The 12,875-nt window shown below is 67.8% G+C and overlaps 1 protein-coding gene across 17 annotated transcripts in view; it reads right to left on the bottom strand.

Moving 5' to 3' along the window:
• Positions 1-9,418, bottom strand: part of MYO18A (myosin XVIIIA) — a 39,664-nt gene extending 30,246 nt beyond the window's left edge. For 5 of the 17 annotated variants that reach the window (XM_042791461.1, XM_042791464.1, XM_042791466.1 and 2 more), the window contains exons 1-2: positions 4,527-4,699; positions 3,264-4,357 (exon numbers count right to left, since the gene is read on the bottom strand). In XM_042791461.1, the coding sequence (XP_042647395.1) occupies positions 3,264-4,357; positions 4,527-4,665 (1,233 nt within the window). In that variant the 5' untranslated portion in view covers positions 4,666-4,699. Of the gene's footprint in view, positions 1-3,263; positions 4,358-4,526; positions 4,701-9,363 lie in introns of those variants that run through there. The other 12 variants (XM_042791457.1, XM_042791459.1, XM_042791460.1 and 9 more) reach the window with 6 other exon arrangements.
• Positions 9,419-12,875: the final 3,457 nt, after the last annotated feature.

Raw genomic sequence — 12,875 nt, 5'->3', positions numbered from 1 at the left:
GCCCCCCCAGCATGGCACAGCCCACGGTAAAGCCGCTTTTGGGGCAAAGCTGCCTTTGGAGGTCCAAGGTCTCCCTGGAAACAGTGGGAGCAGGATGGCGGGCGAGGGGCCGGGGGCCTGGGGGGAGGAGGCCGGCGCGGGGCTTGCCGGGAGGAGGCCGGCGGCAGGGAGCCAGGCACGCCGGCGGTTTGGAGGAGAGGGGGTGACCGCCCGGGCACGGGCACGGTGGGGACCCCAACCGGTGTCTGAGCCGGTGCCCCACACCAAAAAACAACTCCTGGAAGGAGCAGAGGGTCCCAGCGTGACCGGGAAGGCTGTGCTGATGGGCTGGAAATCCCTGTGCCGGGAACGCCAGCACCGGGCCACGTCCCTCCCGGCGCACATTAACGCCGGGTTTCCCCATGGCAGCCCCGGCCCCTCTCCGCACCGGGCACACGCTGGGGAGAGCCCACAGCAAACACGGCTGGCACGATGCGGTGGAGGGGACCCACGGCGTCCCCCAGTAGCGCTGGCAGCAGCCACTGGGTCATTAGCAAAAAGTCACAGCCACGTCCCCCGAAAGCAGGAACAAGAGGCTTTGGTGAGGGCATCGGCTCAGCCCGGGCACATAGAGCTGCCACAGCCCCCTCCACGGTGAGCCAAAACCACACAGACCGAGCAATGCAAGGCGGTCCTGCCTTCTGGGGGGGTCCCGAGCATCCCTGAGGCAGAACACGGAGCCACCTCTGCCAGGGAGGAGCCCGGCTCCCCCAGACCACCTCCACCAGGACCCCCAGGCCCGGCCATGCAGCCACGGCAATATTTCTGCCCGACCAGCAGATCCCTCTTGTTCCTCCACCGGGAACTTCAGCAGAGATGCACCAACCTCACGGACGAGTCTGACGCGCTCAAGCCCTGTCCCCAGGGCCCCTTGGGGACCCCCCACGCTGGGAACACCCCGGCAGCACCATCCCTACGGTGAGGGCAGAGGAAGAACCAACCCAAGAGCCTCCCCAAAATGAGAAAGCGCCTCTGGCTCCGTGGGAGTCCCGTAGCCCCCCCACCCCACTTCCCCCCACCTCCGGGTCAAACAAAGCACGATAAAGAGCTGTCGTGACACGGTGACATGGTGGCCTTGCACCTTGGGGACAGAGACCTCCAGGGGCCAGGGCACCGGTGGCTGGCGGGCGAGCACGGCACGCGGGGTCTGCCAGCGCGGCCGCCGAATGCCTGTGGTCCCACCGAAGCGCCGGAGCAGTCGGAGGCGTTTCTGGAATATTTCTGCCCAGCCGGCGCACGCCTGGGCCCTGCCAGAGGAATTTCGCCGGTAAATAAATAAATACAAGCACGGAGCCGAGCCAGCCCGGCCGGCCTGTGCCGGGAGCAAGGCTGGGACACAGGGAGGGCTTTCATCCATTCCTCGATGTCATGCCGCCGGCCAGCCCCCCACGCACCCCACAGCACCGAGAGCCCCCCCAGGCACGGCGGGTGCTGCCCCTGCCCGGCTGCGGCGTGGGTCCGTGGGGATGAGGGTGGCTCAGCACGGCCCCCACCGAGGGGATTAAATCCCCTGCGGTACGCAGGGAGCCCAGCACCATCCCGCTCCAGCCGGGGAGGGGCTTCCCGAGCAACAGCCCGAAATATGTCTATAATTTCCTGTTTCAAAAAGGATCATTTTTATTTAAATTAGGACCAGAAGCATTCCAGGGAGCTTAGCGGGGCCTGGGGGAGAGCCGGGCCTCCCTGTGCGCCAGCACCTTGCGTGGCCCTGCCAGGTGAGGGTCCCCCCAGCCATACCCCGGTGCCACGGCCTCGGCTCCCCAGAACCGGCAATGCCACGGTGCATCCCCCCCCCGGTTCACCCCTGCGCCATGCGGGAGGGGGACAGCACCCTGCGCCGGGGGGTGCCTGTGCTGCGGGGGCACCCGAAGACGCCACAGACACAGGTCCCCGCCACCCCTCCGGCCGGTTTCCTCCGGCTGATGCCGTGTAACCGCACCGGGCCCCGGCGCGAGGCCGTACGCTGCAGCCTCTCCCCCGCAGCCCCAAGGGCACCGGTGGCTCCTCTTCCCCCTTCCCAGCCGCAGCATCACGCTCTTGGTGGGCACAAGCGCCTCGCCCGCCCCCGTGCTGACACTGAGCGGGCCCCTTCGCCCATGCCGGCGGCAGCCGTGCCCCCCCCCAGCCCCGTGGGGTTATCCAGCCAGGGGTTATCCCGGCGGCATGGCCGGCACTGCCCGGTGACGCCTGCTGGGCTCCGAGGAGGAGGTGCCGGAAAGCCAGAGCTCCAGCTCGGCGCAGACTCCACCCCGCAACGCCGGCGCCTGCTCGGGGAGCGCATGGAGCCCCACGGCCACTGCCGTGGCCTCACCGTGGCCACCATCGCTCCGTCCTGGCCACCAGCCCGCCGCGCTCGGGATGGCTCTTCCCCCAGTGCAGGCGACCTCCTCCACAGGCACCCTCCTCTCCTTAAGTCAGGCTTAAAACCACACTAAAACAAGCCCTTAAGCTAAACCGATGCCGCGCTGCTGCATCCCGCCGCCACCATGGAGAGGGTCCAGCCCTGCAGGCTGTCGGCATTTAGGGGGCCGCTGCTGGGATGCCAGCCAGCCAGGGCACTGGTTAGCCTGCGGCAGGGTCAGCAGAGCTGGGTGGCTCGCGCGGGACATGTGGGTCACCCAGCCATTAAGTTTCTATTTATACAGCACCAGCCGCACACGCCGGGCTGCACGCGCCGACGGCAGCTCCCATCCCCCGGCACACCGCACTGCCCTGGTCCCCAGGGAGGGATCCCGGCGTGGGGAGGCTGGTGTGGGCAGCGGGGCAGGCAGCACCCCTCCTGCAACGCAGTGTTAGGGATTTCCCGGCAGCAAGGAGCAAAGCTCTTTTCCCTGCCAGACGGCGCTGCCTCGGTGACTGGGCAGGGACAGACTTCCTGCAGGCGGCACAGAGCTGGGCTCTCCTGGAGCCCCTCCAGCGGGAAGAAGACCAAACCCAGCAGCACACTGAGCATTTTGGGGGGGAAAAACCCACCGGTGCTGGTTTGCAAGCCCTGATGCAAACCTGCCCTTGCAGCGGCTCTGTCACCCCAAGCACGGGCAGGCACCGCCCCTGTATCCCAGTCGCAGCCTCCCGCTCCTCCCCGTGCATTGCTCTCAGCCGGCGCAGCCCCAAGTGCCCACCAGTTCCCATGGTCCCTGCCAACCCAAACACCCGCCGTGAGGATGCTGGCGGCCAGCAGAAACCCACGGCACAGGTCCCATGGCGGGGACAGCGTTACTCACATCCCAGGCAGCACGGCGTGCCCCCTGGCCGCCCCGCAGCCAGCAGCGGCTCAGCTCGCTCAGCTCCAGGATGGGCTGCACCTTCAGCTGCACCGTCTCCCCCGACTGCCGGATCATCTCCACGATCTCATCTCGGGATTTGTTCTCCACGTTTCTCCCGTTGATCTCCACCAGCCGGTCACCCGGCACCAACCCCAGCGCCAGGTCTTTAGAGCCGGCTCCGGGTTCGGCAAAGTGCACGACGCGCCGATACACCTGCCCGTCGGGCGCCCGGTCCAGCATGGTGGTGCGGCGGAGGGAGAAGCCAAAATCACCCGTGTTGCGCCTCTGCAGCTCCAGCTGCCGTGGGGTGGGGGGCTGCGGGGGCACCAAGGCGGGCAGGCGCAGCTCGGCGGGGAACCTCTTACCGACAAGCTCCGGCACCCTGGCACGCAGGGAGGTGGCGGGAGGGGTGCAGGGTTGTCCCTGGGGGGCCCCTTGCTTAGCGAGCTGGGTTTCCAGTGTGCGCACCTCCACCTGCGGGGAGGGAGCCGCCGAGTGCTCCGAGGGGGTGGATGTCTCTGAGGTGCTCTCGTCCCGGCTCTTCTGGGAGAAGGAGAAGCGTTTGACGATCATCTGCGAGTTCTGCTTGGCCAACGAGCCGAACTTGGCCGCCCGTTGCAGCACCGAGCCCTTGAAGTTGGCATCGTCCACCTTGAGATCGTCACTGGAGCTGGCCGTGCTCAGGTGGCCTGAGTCCAAGATGACGCTGCCCCGGTTGCTGTCAGAGTCGATGTCTGTGAGATGCAGGTCGGAGCCGCTGGCCACCTTGATGGGGATGGGGTTGGAGATCTCCAGGCGGGTCTTGGAGTCCCGCTTAGAGGCACGGTTGAGGTTGAAGAAGCCCCGACGCATGCTCATCTCCTCCAGGCTCTTGAGCTCAGCCGCCGACATCCGCTCCTTCTTCTCCTTCTTTTCTTTCTTCTCCTTCCGGGCCCCATCCTTCTCTTTGTCCTTCTTCATCAGGTTGAACATGGTGGAGAGGGGCTTGGGGCGCACTCGCCCCCCACGGCAGGGTGCTGGCTCGGGGTGCTGGTCACGGCGCAGCCGCCTGCCTGCAGAAGGACGGACAGGCAAGGGTGCCATCAGACAGCAGCATGGCCAACACCCACCCCACCGCCCCTCGCTCCACCCCAGCCATCACCCTCAAACTCGGGCCATGTCCCAGTGTCCCCACCCTCCCCCAGGCATGCAACAAGGGTGGCCCTGCACCCTCAGGCATACCCCAAAAGAAGCCCAGAAACTTGGCACCCCCGTGCATCCCCATGCCAGCACCGGGGCTGACTGCAGGCAAGACCCCCAGCATCTCTTGCAGCTCAGGAGCTGTTTTGGAGCAGCACAGGCAGGCAGGGGAGGAAGACATCCTGGTGGCATTTGCAGCGGTTACTGCCGGCACGGATGCTCCCCGGGCAAAACCATCCACCCCTGCCGGCTGCGGCACCACAGGCATCCCACCTCCCGATCAAGAGCCCCTTGTCAAAGAAACAGAGGCCCCTCTGCCACTCATCCTGGCCCCAGCCACTGCAAAGCCACGGGGACAGCCATGGGCAGTGTCCCCACCGGGGAGGGAGCCGGAAACACGTCCCTAAGCGAAGGCTGCTCGAATAAACAGGAACCTGTAAAATCACGTCCCTCCCAAACACTGATAAGTGTCTAATTTTAGCTGGGGTGACATAGAAACTCATGACGCTGCTGGTGACCTCCAGGAACAGTCGCTCTTTCATTCGGGCATCCCGCGCAGGAGGGGGGAGCACCCAGCCAGTGGCAAAACCACAGCCCAGCAGACACCCCGGCCCGCTGCCCCCCCGGGAAACCGTATGTGCACCCAGCGCCGGGGAGCACCCACAGCCTCGCCCTATGTGGGGCTGCTATGGGACCCGCCTGCCCCTCGGTGCCCACCAGCCCCCCCTCAACTTCCATCGAGCGCTCAGTCTGCGGATAAACAACTCCAAACCGGAGCAGCCGGCTGGCAGCGCCGCGCAGGACAGCCTGACAGCTATATATAACAGGGCAGGAAGCCGCGCAGGAACTTAACCTCGGCACAAAGGACAACAGGAAAACTCCCCGCGTACGAAGCATCTGCTTTAGAGCTCTCTGACGGGTGCAGGGACAAGGTTTGGGCAACCCATGGGGACAGGCGGCGCTGGCTCTGTGGGCACCCAGGGGTCCACGGATGCCGCGCCGTGCCGTGCCACGCTGCGCCTTGGCTCCAGCGCGGCATCAGTGCTGCATCACCATCGCTGCCTGGGCCACCTCCCTGAAAGGGCACGTGGTCCCCCCTGTCCCTGAACGCACCCAGTGGGATGTGGGGAACCCGGCCTCCCCCTGGGCGAGGCCACAGGGGTTCAGGGGACAGCAAGGGACTGCCCAAGCCCCGTCACCCGTTGGGGCTGTGGCAGGAGCACACACGCCCAGGAGAGGCCCGGCCACAAGGCAGGCAAGGGCAGAGCTCTGCAAGCCACACCACAGTGCCAGCCCCGGGTGTGGGATACAGCCAAAGTGGCAAGGGGAAGCAGTCAGAGGGACAAGGTCAGGCAGGCAGCGTGGCTGGGCATCTGCGTTCCCCAGCTCTGAACCTCTTGCCCACGGCCAGAGCGGCTGCCGTGGCTCTGCCCACACCACAGCCCCGGGGGTCTGCCCTTTCCGCTGTCCCCTGCAGCACCCAAGGATTTGCCTAGACCCACAGCCAGGACCTGGGCTGGGCAGGACCCCAAAAGGCATGAAAACAAGCCAGCTCCCTTCTCCTCTCCCAGAAATGCTGGCTGTGGGTCGACCGCCGTCCTGAGCACAGGGCCAGCTCAGCTCCTTCCCACGAGCCGGTGCTGCCGGCAAAGGGCCCCGTGGCTGTGCCATCGTGGGGGCTGCTCTCCGCCGGCTCCCCCGTGGTGGTGCTGGGGCCTCAGCGCAGACAATGGCAGGGAGGGGAACCACCTGCTCCTGTCCCTGTCCCCAAGTGACACGTGCCACCGGTACCCCAGCCTCCTGGGCATCCCCAAAACGGCACGGCCAGGGGGATGCAGAAAGGGCTGCACCCCCAGGAACACCCTGAGCTCGCCCCGTAGCAGGGAGAGGGGTGCTGGGACCCCTTTCTGGGTCCACGGGAGGGGGGACCCTCGGGAGCAGGGCTGCTCGCTGGGCAGGTGCTGGTTAGAGCCGAGGCATTGGGAGGCAGGCGGCCGACGCACTCTTTGTCCTCGGTGGTTTCTCTCCCTTGCACACACGCTCCCTCCCAGCCTTTGTACGCTCAACAAAAAGGGGGGAACAAGCGTTGCCATCTGCATCGCTAATCAGGCAGCACCGCCAGCCAGCAGCTCGGCCACATGTGCCCCACACAAGGCCACCGCTGGCAGGAGCGGGACAGGCAGGACAGGAGCTCCATGGGGTTGAGGCGAAGACCCCAGCATCCCCCCTGCACTGGTGTCCCCAGCCCCCGTGGGCTGCCGTTGTGGTTTGCTCCCTTTTCCCCGGGGGGACGCCGGATGGGTGCAGCCCGACGCCGCGAGCGGGAGGCGGCTGCTGAGCGTCTCCTTGCTCCTGAATCAGACCCAACGCGCCTTCCGTGACTCAGCCCGGGGCTCGCTCCGGGATTACCCATCGCCAGGCGTGTTCGGGGCAGCGGCGTGCGTGAGCCACGACAGGGGAGGGAGAGGCACCCGCGGGCGCCGGCTGTGCCCGGGGATCGCACGCAAGGACGCTGCTGTGACACCTGGGCTGGAAGGGGACAGTGGATGTCACCCTGTGAGGGCCAGGTGGCGGAAAAGGAGAGCCAGCTGGAGGCCCCCAAACCCAAAAGCCCTCCCTGAGCCACCCAAGCAGGAGCTGGGAGGGGGGGGGGGGGTATGCAACTTCCCCCCCTCGTCCCCCCACCACGGCCATGAGCCCCCGCGTCCCTGCCAGGGCGCTGGGGAGTTTCAGGTGGGGAGGAAGGCGTTCCCTGAAACTCCGGGCCACTCCTTCCCTCCCCGAGACGCAATCTCGTCCGACACGCTCCCCGCGCAAGGACCTGCAGTGCAAGTTTCCCGGTCGCCTGCCCTTCCCCGCTCTGCTCCCCGCCGAGACGCCGGCCTGGTAGGGCCGCGCTCGCCCACAGCTTCGGCACAGGAGCTGGTGGGTGGCCGTCCCCTCCTTGCACACACCACGCTGGGGCACCCCATGCCCCGGCTGCGCCCAGCTGGGCAGGGACGATGCCGTGCCAGGGACTGGGTGCTGCCAGCAGCGATGCCGAGCGACCAGCCCAGGTCCCACGCAGGGCAAAGGGGGCTGAACTCTGTGATGGCTAGTCGCCTCCTTGCCAGACACAAGTTTTCCACAGAACAAGGAAATTTAGGGGGTTTCCAAATCCTTCTGCGCTGTCTGGTTAACTTCTGGACAATGTTGGGATGCGTCAGGAGGAAAATAATCCTAGATTTACCCGAGACACAGCTGGGATGTGCCACCAGGCTGTCTCCAAAGCAGGATTTTGAGTCCTCCTGACGCGGGAACTCTGTGTCCAGCAGCAAAGGGGACCCAGCCTGGCTTTGAAGTGTCACCCCAGGCTGGCGGCAGAGGCCAGGAGAGTGCACTGGGTGCGTGCGTGGGGTGCAGGCACCCGCCTTGCCCCAAAGCTGGGCAAGAAACCTGCCCGAGAGTCCTTACAAAACAGAAGTGGTGGGACGGCGATTGCCGCCAGGCTCTGCTGGGTGGGACTGAAAGGAGAAGATGGTTTGGGACCAGCTGAGGAGAGGACAGGCGGGTCACAGCCCCGTCGCCATTGGGCAGGGACCTCCCCACCACCCGTTTCTGGCCCCCCAAATTTGCCGCCTGATCCCCCGTACGGCCCAGCCCACAGCAAAGGTGAAGGGCTGAGCCGCGGCTCGTCAGCGGGCAAAGTTCAGGGCTGGCGCAGGCGCTGTGGGAACGCTCGGCTCCCAGCGGGGGACGGGGCGGTGGGTGCTGCCAGGCGGGGGGTCCCCCGGCGCCGGGGTGCCAGCCCCGGGGTGCGGGAACGCTGGCCGCTGCACACCCTTGCACGCTCTCCACGGGCCCACACTCTTCTGTAATTGCTCTAAGCTTAGCTCCAGCGCTCGTTGACCAGAGGATTTGCATCTCACAGGCCGGCTGGAAACCACACTATTTCTGGACGCGCGTCCCAGCCCTCACCCGCCGCTCTATATATTCCACCCCGGGCAAATTAATGTGCAGGCAGGCGCCGTGGCGGCCACAGGCCCCGTGAGCCCCCGCCACCCCCAGCCCAGCAGCTTGCTGCAAGGTCACCCACCCTTCCTTGTGTCACCCCAAAAAGGGACCCAGGCGCCAGTGCCGCTGGCGATGCGGTTAACGGTGAGCCGGGCTAATGGCTCCGGGTGTAATTCCCCAGCGGCGCAGGGAAGGCCCAGGCCAGGGGGTTTCTCCTTGAGGAGCCGTGCTGTGGGTGCTGGGGCACCCAGGATGGGGCGCCCTGCGGGGACAGCCTGCGCGTGCCCACCCCCGGGGGCGCAGCTGCCCCCCACAGTCGTCCCCCAGTGGGGTGCACGCACCTCCAGCACCCCACAGCGCGTGTGGTAAACACACAGGTGCTGCAATGCAACGCGGGGTGGTGGGGGGGGGGGTGTGTGTATTTGTGTGTGTGTGTGTACAAACACACCCAGCAGCACAACGGGGGGGGGGGGGGGTGGCATGCACAGGGTGACACAATGGGGGCTCCCACACACACACACAGACACCCGTGTGCACACGCTGCAAGACACCGGGGAGGGGGGGGGGATGCACAAGGCACCGCAAGACAACAGCGGGCCATGCGCGCACACACACCCCCCCCCCAGTAACACCGGGGCGGGGGGGGGCACATACACACACACACACACACACACACACACACGCGCGCGCGCGCACACCCGGTTGTGCAAAGCCGCGGGGGCGCGGGCACACGCAGGGCCGGGCCCGGCCCGCCCGGGGGACGATGCAGATGCAGACGCAGACACCCCCCCCCCCCCAAAGCCGTGCACCGGGCGGTGCGTACGCCCGCCCCGGGGGCCGGTACCGGTACCGGGGGTGGGGGGGGTGGCGCACGGCGGGTACTCACCCAGCAGCGGCGGCGAAGCGGGGCCCGGTGCAGGCGGCGGCAGTGCCGGGCCCCGGCGGCGGCGGGGGCGGGGGCGGGGGCGGGGCGGGGCGGTTCCGTACCGGGGCGGGGGTTGTGCGCGCGCCGCCCGCCGCACCGGGCGCGGCTCCGCTCGGTCACGGGCGGGAACGGGTTAAAACGGCCCGGTGCGGCGGTGCCTCCGTTCTCCCGCGAACGCTCCGGCGCGGCCCCGCTCTGCGACCGCGCACCGGCACGGGGCCGGGGGTGAGCCCGGCAGCACCCCCGGAATGGACACGGGGGGCCGGGGTACAGGTGTGACACACACACACACACACACACACACCCACCCCTCACCACCCCCCCCAGCGCACACCCAGCCCGCAAACACACCAACCTGCTCATCAACTGCGGTTGTGCGCAACCCCCCCCCCCCACGCCTCGCCGCGCACACCGGGACACACGCGCACACCCGCTTTTGCACACGCACGCGGGGTGCGCTGGCACCCCCGGTAAGCACACGCACACACAGTGGCACACCCCTACAACACGCATTACACCACCCCCTGTCCTCACCCCGCAAGGCAACACGCGCGCCGGAGTCCACCCGCGCGCGTTGTGCCCTCGCGTGGGTGCACACGCAGCCCCGCGCGTCGCACCGGCGCGCACACGCGCTCCTGGGGGTTCCCCTTGTCGGAAGGGTCCCATCCCGAGCGGCGCCTGATTCGGCGCAGGGAGGGAGCAGGGTGGCCTGTCCCCCGCCGGCGGCTGCGCAGGCCGAGCCTGGGGAATTCAGAGCGGGACGTGGCGGAGGAGCCCGCGGAGCCGTTTTGCAGCCGGTGCTGCTCCCCCGCACCGCCTGTCCCCGGGGAGGGCTGGGGGAACCCGGCTGCCTCGGCCGGGAGACAGCACGTGATGAGCGGTGAGCATCACCCAGCCAGGCCTGCAGCGAGAGCCGCAGAGCCTTTGTCGCACCCCTCCCGCTCGTAGCCAGCTTTGGGACATCGCAGCGGGGTCGTTCACATACAGCTAAAATCCTGGGGGGGCCCCCCCCCGATTTGGCTGCGCACAGCGGGGAGGCCGGTGGCAGCTGCCCGAGGATGGATGGTTTCGGGACAAGCCTCGCCGTCTCTGTGCTGGGACAACAACCTCCCTTGGACGTGGGAGCGGCTGGGCCACCTCCGGGGACCCTGTGGGATGTGGGTGGCCCAGCAGCCTGGGGAAGGTGGAGCGGGGCTTACTTGGGGAACAGGGACCCCAGAAACAGGCATCCACAAGCTCTCCTCAAAAGCACTTTTCAGGGAGCGCTTCGACTCTGCTGGAAAGCTCAGGATGGACAGAGGGACCTATGGGGACAGGGGGCTGTCCTCATCACCATCCCTGCCACCTCCCACAGCTCCTGCCCTGCCCCAGGGCACTGTGCAGCAGTGCTGGGCTGGGCTCTACCCGGAGGCTGAGCCTTGCTGTGCACAGGTTGGGGGGGGGGGAAAGTCCCCCGCCGCCCGGCTCTCAGCACCGAGCAGCTCTGCATCACCCCCCTGAACACTGGGGGACGCACCGGGGTCACCCCCCCCACACTTTTCGGGACACGCTTGCCTGGGTGTCACAAGCCCCATTTCTCTCGCAGCGGTAAGGCTGTGTGTGACTTTCAGCCCACGGCACGTGCCCGACGCAGCAGCAGAGCTGCGGGAGCACAGCGACGGTGAGCCGGCAGTCGTGCAAGGGGCCGAGGGACATGGAGGCGGGGGAGAGGCAGAGCCCTCGCAGCGGCAGAGGACGGCGGCGGCGAGCACAGCCGCCTGCTTTTGTCACACTTCCCTTTGTCCCAGGCACGTGGCGCCAAGCGCAGGGAGCTGCAGCCGGCTGGAGAGCAGGGACGGGGATGGGTGAGCGGGAGGGGAGGCAGAGCCCCGGCTCGGCGGCCGGGAGGGTTTTCTGGCTGCGGTGACGGGGGGACGTGTTGTGCGACTGTACCTCTGCCCTGTTCACCCAGCGCAGGCGGGTGAACAGCCGGTTACAGCCTGCGGCAGCTCCTGCTTCCTTATCGCACTGGGCAGGCGGTGGCGGGGGCTGACGCCGGTCGGAACCGCCGAGCCGTGGCGCAGTGCAGGGTCCCTGGTGTCTCACACAGCCCTGTCACAAGCAGCCCCCCAGCCCCCTGCCACCTCCCCAAGGGCTAAACCCCTCCGTGCTTCCCAGCGAGGCGGCCAGCTGCCCACGTCCACAAGATGCCGGCTGACCTCGCCAGCCCCTCTCTCACCGCGTGGGGTTTCACCAGCAAATCCCACACCCAGCAAGAGTTTTTGTCCTGCTCGGAGCTTTCTAGGGAGAAGCGGGACAGAGTTCTGGTGCCAGCGGCGTTTCGCGGTGCCCCCGGCAGGTGCAGACGGCTGGCTGGAGTGGCGAGGGCCCTGAGCTGGGGCTGGGAGGGGAAGCATCTGTTTCACAGCACCGCAGGGTTTCCTAAATAGGTCACTGCTTTTTTATAGTCTATGGGATCTAGAAAAACCAGTTGTTCCGGGCAACCCGTGGACCCGCCAGCATCGTTGCAGCAGTGGCTCCCTCAGCGCTCGCCGCCATCCCCCCCCCCCAAGGTCCTCTAGGTGGGGGGGGGACGTCCCTTGCCCACAGCGCTCGGTGTGAGCTGGGAGAGCGGCTGGGGGGCCCGCAGCACCCCGGGGTCCTGCTCTCTGTGAGGGTGACCTGTCCCTGGCCATGCCCAACGTGGGGTGCGCAGGGGCGTCTTCCCCCCTTCACCCCGCTTCCTGCCTTGGGGTGGCAGCCGGCTCCAGGCTTTGCCTCGGGACCGTTTGCAGCCAGAACCGGGCGTTTGGCCGTTGCAAGGGGAGCCAGTGCGGGGTGTAGCGGGGTGTGCAGTGCCCCGTACGCCCCGCGCGGGCCGGCCGCGGCCTGCTCGGGGTGAGCTCTCCCTCTAGTGGCACCAGGCTCCTGGCAAAGCCATGGCCGGGGCACGTCCGAGGGTCTGGAGGGAGCTGAGGGTTGGGGGGGGACACAAGCTCCAGGCTGGCCTCACCCTTGCACTCAGGGGTGCACGCAGCGGGAGGAGGCTGCCCCCCCGGGGCTTTGCAGGAGCCTTCCCGCCGCCAGCCCCACGGTTTCGGCAGCCCCCGCCGAAGGCAGAGCGGCCCCTTCTCCTTCCCGTTCTTTCCCTGACCCCGCGTTTGCTGGCACGCGGCGGTACGGCCGGGCAGCGCGCCCCGGTGTCAGGACCCGGCGGGGTGCAGCCCCACCGCTCTGCTTCCCAGTGACCCCCTCCATCTCCACCAAACCCCGTCCCCGTCCCCCCCCCCCGCAACCGCCGCACCCAGGCTCCGGGGCGGCGGGTGGCAGCAGCCACTGAGGAGAAAGTCTCCCCCCCTCCCAAGCCCCCGCTTTTCCCCCTCGCTCCCCGCCATGGCGGAGCCCCGCTCCACAGGAGGGGTCTCGCAGGACCCCGCCGGGCACCCCTCGGGCCGGGCTGGGTGGGTGCCATCCCCACAGCACGGCCCCCCACC

The sequence above is a fragment of the Tyto alba genome, unplaced genomic scaffold (assembly GCF_018691265.1).
Source record: "Tyto alba isolate M040663 unplaced genomic scaffold, T.alba_DEE_v4.0 Super-Scaffold_19, whole genome shotgun sequence".
Lineage (NCBI taxonomy): Eukaryota > Metazoa > Chordata > Aves > Strigiformes > Tytonidae > Tyto > Tyto alba.
Note: the sequence above shows the minus strand (reverse complement) of the source record. Positions and strands in the feature narration are given on the sequence as shown.